Source organism: Chaetura pelagica, unplaced genomic scaffold, assembly GCF_000747805.2.
Source record: "Chaetura pelagica isolate M959 unplaced genomic scaffold, ChaPel_1.0 scaffold137, whole genome shotgun sequence".
Lineage (NCBI taxonomy): Eukaryota > Metazoa > Chordata > Aves > Apodiformes > Apodidae > Chaetura > Chaetura pelagica.
The window spans coordinates 2,186,044-2,195,767 of record NW_009953947.1 but is presented as its reverse complement, the minus strand read 5'-3'; the positions used below and the strand labels follow the sequence as shown (position 1 = coordinate 2,195,767).

Genomic DNA, 9,724 nt, shown 5'->3' with positions numbered 1-9,724 from the left:
TACTCGGACTTTTGCTTCAGCAATAAAACTTTCATACCTTCTGATGTACTAAAACTAGTATTTTCTTATTGCTTTTTTCCCTCCCCCCCTCTCCCTGTATTTCAGTTATACATGGATCTTGTTATTTTGGCTGGAATCTTCAGTGTTCCAGTTGTCTTTCTTGGCCCATGTTCTTCTGCAGATAGGAGAAATCTGCTTAAGGCCCCATTGCCTGTGCTGCAGTGGTATTGCCATCTGTGTGTTTGCAGTGGTGTTCCAGTTGATGACATGATGTGCAGAAATTTAGATGTTTTCCTAGATATTGGTACCATATTTGTGGGTAGCAAAGAATTTCATTGTTACTGTCGCTCCCACTAGCTTTCAAGAGGGTAGCTACTTTGGTTTTTAAAAAATTACTGGATCTTTTACATTTCACTGGCAACTGACTTCACGTGTTACATACGAGTGTTACTCAGTGTTGTGTCACCCCCAGCCCTCCAAATGCCTGCAAATTGACTCTGAAACAGCATTTTCATTACAGGTACTGCTGGCATGCAGATTTTTCCTTCCTTGTTACTATAGTGAATATTTCAATACTACTTTAACTGAGATATTAATTCTATCTAGTATTAGAAATAAAGTATTATTTCAGAGGGTGATGATTTAATTATTAATCTGTGAAAGAATTCTTTGGTGATAAATAAAATTGATTTTCAAGCAGATGTACATGTGCACAGTAAGTAAGTTGACATTGCAAACGTTGTAGGAAATGGAAACATCAGATAGTAGAATGCTGTGAAACATCCAGACATTATGAATGTGGAAAATTGAATAAGTCTTCCAAGAAACACAGTGCTGGTATTTATTGATAAAAATTACTGTTTTATGACACCTGCATGTGAATAAGGATGCTGAATTGATGAAAATAAATTCATGTTTTTTTCTGTGCTCTTTGGGGAAATAAACTGTTCTGAGATATAGTAGACCACCACCTGACTCTACTAGATGAAAACTGTACTCCACTCAAGAACTTTGCAGGCTTCTTAAATATAATTTTATTTGGTTTTCCTAGTGGCCAGATATGTAGAGAGTCTTGTCTGTAGGCAGATCAGGGCCTGTTAACTGTCTATGAATGCGTACACATTGGAAATGGAGAGGACAGATTTTCACTGATCTGTGCTTTGCTGTGAATGACACTGTTGAGAATATTTTCTTTCATTGTGAGTCACTGTGTTGAACTGATACTTTATTACTTTCTCAAATGGATGAAATGCACTTTACAAACTGTAATAGGTAATACTGGTATTTTGTGCAGATCCCACTGAATTTGCAGCACACATGGGAAAATTTGGGAAACTGATTCCTATCAGTCACTCTTTTCATTTTTTAGAACTGCAAATTATTATGTGTTCTGCTCAGAAGCAGTGATTAACTTCACAGTATTTAGGTTGTTATTTCTATTAGAATCATCGGGGATAATGACTTTGCAAATTTAGTGTATTATATTCTAACCACTGTTTTTCTCTGTGCTATGATGCTGATGTTTCCTCTGCTTTGGAGCTGTGCTATACTTGAGTGCCAGCTAAAGACTGATCTTCTTATGTTCTGGTCATGCTGATAGATGAGCCTATTGATGAGGGCATTAGTCCTAAATAGTCCTTTAATATTTGGTGTACAGTTATGATAATCTGATACAGATGTTGATTAAAACAGCAGTTTAAACTTCTATTTTTATCAAGTTTCATTTTTCAATAACTATTTTGATGTTGTTTTCTTTACCAATTGATTTCCAATCCACCTGAATGAAAGTGCAGTGTTTGCTGGAGCTTAGGTCTGTGTTTTAAGGACTGTGCTTTTTATGTCACTATTTTAAAATCTGGTTGTATTAAGACCGAATAGGGCAGTTAGCTAGAAAGCTGTTCCCTTTGTGTCTCAAGAAATCGTTGACGATTAGATCTGTGTTTAATTAAGAGAAATGTAACAAAAGTTGAGATTGCTGAAGCTATATCCTAAGCATGCAGTAGCCCTCAGGTACTTGTCTGTCTAATCAAAGCAGTTGAGAGCTTTTAATAATCTGATAAATTAAATTTTTAGACTAAAAACCCTCTTTTAGCAGTGATTTCCTTATAAACCTCAAAAGGAACACTGAGATAAAAAAACGGTCACAGATAAACTAAGTCTGGGTTCATCTTTCTTCCCTGTTTCTTTCTCTTACCCTGTTCTGTGCTGTATGAAGACTTCCTACATTTGCCTGCTTGTGGTTGTTGGTTTTGTTAGAAAAGGGAGGCTGAAGGAAACAGCATTACTGAGTTGCAGATTTTTCCACTCTTTATCCAACTACAGTACAAATACAAGGAGAAAAAGCTGAATAAATATTGAATAGTGCTCTGGTGGTCCAGCTCCTTAAATTGCCTTAGTTGATGCCCAGCAAGCTGATACCTGGAGTTGTTCAGATCTAAAAGGCTCATACAGGAGACTAACTCCATCCAAACCTTAAAACAATGCCAAGGTACAAACACTCTTTTTCCAACTCAACATAGTTCTTTTTGCCTCATTCTTAATTAAAAAGGAAAAAAAAAAGTGTAATGTGTTACATGATAGTGCTGTGCTTCCTATGCTAATAAATTCAAATAGCTTATTTCTGAGGATGCAGTTCTTCAGGGACTTTAGTAATAAAAAGCAACATTATTTGTTCCCAAAATAGAGTGATGTTAAAATAGGTAACATCTAATGTTGTTAGAATTTGTCAGTTTCTGGGAGTCTCATAAATTTCACTTTCATCAATACCTTTGTGTCACCTGACTCTGAAAATGGGCAAGTAGGAAAATTCCCTTGAAGTTACTCTTAACTATAAGGTTTCTATACTACTGTGTGTATATGTCAGAAAATAATACTGCTTCCATCTCTTAATTGTTGTGTAACTTAGCTATGTGCTACTTTTAGGTTTTGTTTTAATATGATCACCTCTGCCTATCAGTGCATTTTGGGTGCATGTACAAACAGAGCATTCAGGTTAGTTTGTTGAGGGTGGGGATATATATGTCATATAATTGTATTTTTCAAGTATAAAAAGAACAGAAAATTGGACATTGCTTTAAAATGGTGACAAATCAAGAAAAGCAGTATATATAGGTAATTGGAAGTTTTTGTTTCATGACCTTTAAAAGAATTTTCCGTAATCAAAGTAGCTGCTCACCTACAGTGCATGCTGAAGTGTTCAAGCTTGTGTAGATGAAGAAAAAGATATTATGTAGAATATTGCCTCCATATACAATATGTATCATCTATGTATACATTATGTATATCATGAATATAAGATAAATATTTCCAGTTTCATTTCAGAACAGAAAGCCTCTGAATTGCATTTTAAAGCAAAGCTGCTGGAGGCCAAGGGCTCTCCTGCCTATCCCACCTCAGCTGCTGCAGGTAACTGAGGTGAGGTGTCCTTTGGTGGACTGGGGACTTGGACTGTCGTTTCCTTCTGCCCATTTCTGGCAAATCAGTATGAACCATCTCAGCATCAGCTGCCCCTTTTCTCTGCCAATTCATCAACTCTGCTTTTCACTCACTTTGTTCTCTTTAATGCAGATCAGTTGATCAGTCCATAAATGTAAGAAAGTGTGAGGACAACTTGTTCCACTTCAAAGCTGTGGACTGTGCCTTTGAGAACAAGGCAATTTGGAATAGAGGTAATTCCTGCAACAGCTTCTGGAAATGTAACAGTGGGCTACAGTGTGTCATAAATCCTTTGTAATGAAGTTCTGATGTCAAAAAAGTGAGACTGCATGTACAAAGGTGTCAGTACAGTTCAGATCAGCTAAATCTGATACAAAATACCACTCAAGGGATATTCCTGTCATCAAAGTATCTCTGTAAGGACTAGGAGCTTGCAAAGTTGAGCACTTCTGAATAACTGTTCTAAAAACGTATTTTTCTAAAGGAAGTAAATCTGTGTGTGACCTCTGTAGGACACCAGAAAGAATTACCTGCTTCAGCTTTCAAAATCACTGTCATTTATTTAAAAGTTTGTAAAGCTTTTAGAAAAAAAAAACAACACCAAACCCACAACCAAAACACTGAAATTGTCCATCTTTTTCTGTTGTATTAGAAGCAGTAATTAGAGAGATTTGGAACAACTGTGTTCAATTTTAGTTAATTAGAGATGCCAAACTTTCAGATAATTGTTACATCTGTGGAACACAAGGGGTTTATTAAGGGGGCAGAATCACCATTCATGGCCCATCTTGCTAATAACACACCATGTTCTAATGAGGCTAGTTTTATTCTTCCATCATTTATTGTGTCAAGTTATAACTATCTGTTAACATCAGCAGCTTGACTTAGGAAAGCTGTTCTGCTCTTCTGAGGAGTATGAGTTGTTTTGGCATCATGTGAACAAACCTTTTTTGCTTCTTTTTCTGATATAATCATCAGGTAGGGAAGGACTCTGGGTACTTGGTTTTATGCTTGGTGCCATAACAGCAGAGATGGGTTTGTCTGTATGTACATGCATGTTTGTTTTTAGCTTGCCACTACAGACCTGGAATGCTGCATCTTAAGCTCAGTGATCCTAGTTTCCACTTGACAGAACTGAAGAAATACTTGAGAGGGCTAAATTGGAGGTACAAATCAATTCTCTATACCGTATCTATACATACATATATTTATACATAGGATGGGTATGTGTGGACTTGCTTTCCCATTTCCTATATTCAGCAGGCCCAAGAGCACTTACTGAGATGGACACTGTCCCCCCCTCACAGCTAATCCTAATCACAAGTGTGGTTTTAACTTGAAAAGTCACAGGGACAGTAAGGGAAGCTAGACCTTCACAGGAACCTTTTATGTGTTGGCAAAAAGCCTCTCAAACACAGGGCAAGTTCACTCTATTACGTATTTCTGAGAACCAAGGCAGGCAACCCCTCTAAAGCAAATGTGTACCATTTTCCAAAGGTAGTTGTCTCTGACAATATGGTTCCCATATATTTATGCCTGTATCTGTGTTACTAAATAACAAGAATAACTCCCCACACTTCAGAAAATCTGGGTTTTCTTACGGACAAGTACAGCTGAAAGTACTTAATTAAAGTTTTATTCATGAGACACTTTGATCTATTCACCTCCTGTTATCTTAGACATTTTTTTCCTGGGTTCTTGTCATTCACTAGACCTCCTTTTGTACCTAGGAACTGTAAATGGATCGGTGTCTTCAGCTTGCACATCAGTAATGCCCTGGACAACTTTTACATTTGGATTTGGAATTATCATAGCTCCTGAAAGAGCACTATCAGTCCACAAAATATGCTTATAGTTTCAGCTCCTCTCAGAAGTCTCATTCATTGCACGTACTTCAAAAAGTTCATTTACTCACCTCTGAGTTTGCCAACACTCCATAAAGCCAAGGCTTTAGCTCCAGAGATTTAATACACTAGGGCATTGCAGTCAGTAATGTACAAGTCTTCCTTGTTAAGGTAGCCCTTCCTGCAGGTACAAAGGCATTACAAAACTCACCCTGTAGCTTCAGTCTTTTATAGCACTATTTATTTCTCACTTGAGAGGTAATCAGCCTTGTCTCCCTCCTCTGGATCTTGGGCTGCTGGCACCAGTTCAGCTTCTATTTTTTTTCTCTTAACTACTGCTTAGTACTGCTTACTTTGTATCAGCAGCTTAAAAAAAGTGCTTAGTTTTAGTCTTATACTGGAAATGAATTCTCACTGTCAAAAAGAAAATGCTGAACCACTTTATTCCTTTTTTTGCTCATTTGGCAGCTGTTAGTGATTCTTAAAGAAAATTTAGCAGGTTCTAGAAATTACTATGAGCTGATTATTTCTTGAGTCACAGTATCATTAATAGAGAACTTAAGTTCTCTTTCCAAGGATTACACAATGTGCTGAATGCTCTGGGGTATAACATTTCGGGTTCCTTTGAGATCCACCTGCATGTGAAAACCCTTGATCTTATTCCATGTAACAAATAATATTAGAACAGTGTATGTTGAACAAATACTTTTATTTACAAGAGCATATGTGACACTTTCAAAATAAAAAATAGAATAAGTCTACTTTCAGTCTTCAGCCTGGTTTAGACAAAGTCTCCAGCTTGATCGATTTCTTAGTTCTAATCTGGAGATCAAGTTTGTGGCAAAACCATAACAATCCAGTAATTTGGTACCCATCTCAGCACTGAAAGCCACACAGCACAGCTTAGTCTCTCCGTATGTAGAAGATGTTATATCCAAGTTCAACCATACCCCCAATCAGCAAGGCCCACAGTGGGATGAACACATAGGCCAGTTTCATGGCTGTGAAGCGCTGCAGCTTGGCGCAGAGGGCGAGGCAGAAGGCCAACTTGAGCAGCATGGCCACGAGGTACCAGGCCTTCTTCTTCATGTTCTGGGAGCCGTTGCGAGGGTCAAAGCCTGACTTGCAGCGTCCAGCCATTTTTACAATTAACATAACTAGAAGGATAGTATCGAATATCCAGACTGGAATAAAAATGAGGAACCAGTTCCACGGTGCTTTCTCATCCAACTTTAGCACCAGCATGATCAGGAAGAGTAACGTAAAAAGCCATGTCAGTAGTACTCTTTGTGCCAGGGACATTCTCATTTAAACAGCTTTGAGAGGAAGTCTTCAACTGTCAGCAACAACCTGGCAAAACAAAAGAGGGGGGAGGCATCAAAAGATGTCACTGCACAACTATGAGGCATTTTCCTTAAAGGAGACTAATTCCTTGTTCTTGCTTTTCCATCCCTTCTTTCCTCACCTACATGCTCCTTCCTAGCATTTTTTTTGTTACTGCCATCCTCAGGGAAGCACTCTGTTTTGGTCTTCTCAGTTTAAGTGCCTGAAGTCAGCAGTGTAAACTGCCCTAATCCATATTTGTTCTGTCAAACAAATCATGCTTTAATCCTAAACTAGTTGGCAAATTCATTTAGGGATTTTTGTATCCTAAGAGTGTATTTAGATCTATTTGCCACCAGTACTGAGGCATTCACACTTAACACTTGAAAGGAAACCTAACAGTTCTCTCCTGTAACAAAGGAATCATAGTAAAATGCAACCAACTAACAAACACAAGTAACAAACCATCTGAAAGGTGATGAAGTCTGCAGAGCTGCAGCTGAAATGAGACAGGCTGAAAGTGAGCCAGGAAGCACTTGCTTTCTGACTGGTATCTGAAGTACGCAGACACTGCCTGACAGAAACATTATTTAGGTTTACTGGCTTGGCAGTATATTTAAATTTCTATGTAGTCATGATGAAAGAAAAACAAGGACAAGTGTATCTGCTACTAGAGTAATGAAAATTAGTTTTTATATTCCTAACTGGATGGCTTTTACTAATGCATCTGCTGCAATGGGAGGACAAGACCTGCTTCTCTCTGTCTCCTCTGTGCCCCTGGCCACAAACCACTGCTTCCTCTGTTGCTGCTGATGCTCACAAGATCACCCAATTAAGCCTATTAAACTCACTGAACAAGCAGAAATCTATTAATTAGCACCTTTTTTCTTTTTAACAGAGTTAGGTTTTTGCCAGACTATCAAATTGAACCAAGTACTGGAACCAGAAGCAGGAAACTAAAAGCTGCTGGCTTAATTAGTTACAAGTGACCTATTACATGAGAGCTATGGGTTAACAATTTTGTACACCGCAAATTATCCAACAATTGACATCTGTGCCTTCTCATACATAGTTTGACAAACCTTTTTTGTCTGAAGTTTCCATGTGGAAAGTAGTGGGATTTCTCTTAAAGTTCCAGATTGGCTTAAAATAATCTAAATTGGAGTTGCTGTCAATGTATCTGCTCCCTTGTGTCAGGGCTGACACTTGTGTGACCCAGAGCAGGCCAGTTCCTTGAGCTGAACGAGCAAGGAAAAAAAAGTTTACAACAGGATTTCTGTAGTTTGCTTTCTGCTGTCTCAATCCTGCTCAGATCACCAAAGGGTTTGGTGAAAGCCAGTGACTGGCAGGGTGGAACCAAGATCTCCCTCCTCCTTAGGAAAGGGGTGAAGTGTGGTAGTGAGACTAACATAAAGAGTTAATTGCTAAGTAGACAGAGAAAACTGGAGGAAGTTTAGATAGCATTGCTCTCTTCTTGTTATAGGAACATATCTAAACCAGCTGGCAGGTGCAGAGGATCACAGAACAGATACTATGACCTGCCTGAAGTGTTTCCAGTATTTTGAAAACATTGCAGATGTCTCAAGTCCGCGGCTGAAGAGAGGAGTGATCTGAAACAAAGTTTCAGCATTGCTTTCATGACATTCTTTAAAAGCTAGTTCTAAAAATCAATGCTACAGATACTACAAGAAGAAGAATCTCTTAATATCAAACCAGAGAAAGCAGAAACAAACACTGGAAACTTGGGCCTGAAAGGAAAAAGGAATTCAACACTGCTAGAAGTATCAGGTTATCAGATACTCCAAGAAGGTACTATCAACTATCTCTGGAGGAAACAGAAAGCTACTGAAGATATATTAGATGGGGCTACTCAATTCGAAAGTTCCTCACTTGATGAAAATATTTTAGTTTTCTGATGTGTTCAGAGCCACTTTATAACAATTTTAAAAAACACAGGCAGGAAACTCTGCTTGGAATGTTATGCTGCCTTTCTTTGACCTAATTAAGAGATGTAACTGCAAGACTGGGCAGGACTGTAAGACATGATTCAATTTTGGAGTTTTTTTAAAATGAAAACTCAAGAAAATCCAACTGCACTTTTAAGATCTTACAGTCCTATAGTCTACATAAAGGAAGTTACCAAAGTTTAAAGACTGACAGCTGGGGATACAGCTGACATCAATGAAAGGTTTGATTACACAGAACACTTGACCACCTCTCATTGGGAAAGAAGAGATTATCAGCATCTCAGCCAGAGGCCAGCTATCACACCAAGATGGTTAACACTGGAAAAGGGATGTAGATATGGTACAACTCTGAACTAGCTCTTCTGGGAAAACACTGAAGAAATGTCAAAGGCAGAGAGTAAACATAAAAAAACCCCTCTTCACTCCTTATAGGACTCATGTAATTAGTAGGAAGTGAAAATTTTCAGTAATGAGAAACACTACCTAAGTAGCATTACTGACCTTGGTGGGATGATCTACATAATTGGAGTATTAGGATAGATAATTATATCCTGTCTAGAAGAAAAACATAAGGATAAAAGTGTTACAGGTAACATCCAGCTCAGTATTAACGATAACACAGATTTATATATTTAAATTTAAACAAGGAACATTGACTAACAAAGCTCAGAAAACACTATTATATTGAAACCAAATTATACAGAGCTCTAGCTTGATTAAATTACACTTGAAATCCAATTCATCGGGTATGAGTAATTTTACACCTAGAAAGAAATATTCCAGTAGCCCCTTTTCCAAAGCACATTTGAACTAGTTTGATACGAAGACAGGTTGGGTATTCACAAGTTCTCCTCGGAATCGGTGCCTTCTGAGCAAGCTCAGGCAGCCTGTGAAAATTTAAAAGTGCAAACATCCCCTTAACTTTACTGGCTTGGTTTTGGTGTTGGGTTTTTTTAACGTAACGGTAATTTAAGAGTCTTTGAGACTCCTACGTGCTGAATTTGGCTGAAACCCCCCCCAAAAAAAATTCATAAGCTAGAACAGAGCAAGGGAACCGGCGCAGCAGCCCAGGGTGCCGGGGAAGCAAACCCTGTCGCAGCAGTTCAACCGCTGCTGGGGGGGCCGCTTCCAGCACCTCCCGGCCCGGGGGGGCCC

At 38.4% G+C, this 9,724-nt stretch overlaps 1 protein-coding gene across 1 annotated transcript; it reads right to left on the bottom strand.

Moving 5' to 3' along the window:
- Positions 1-6,182: 6,182 nt before the first annotated feature.
- On the bottom strand, positions 6,183-6,620 carry TMEM60 (transmembrane protein 60). The gene has a single exon (XM_010001793.1). It carries the CDS (start codon positions 6,585-6,587, stop codon positions 6,183-6,185), a length of 405 nt encoding a protein of 134 aa, XP_010000095.1. The 5' UTR covers positions 6,588-6,620.
- Positions 6,621-9,724: the final 3,104 nt, after the last annotated feature.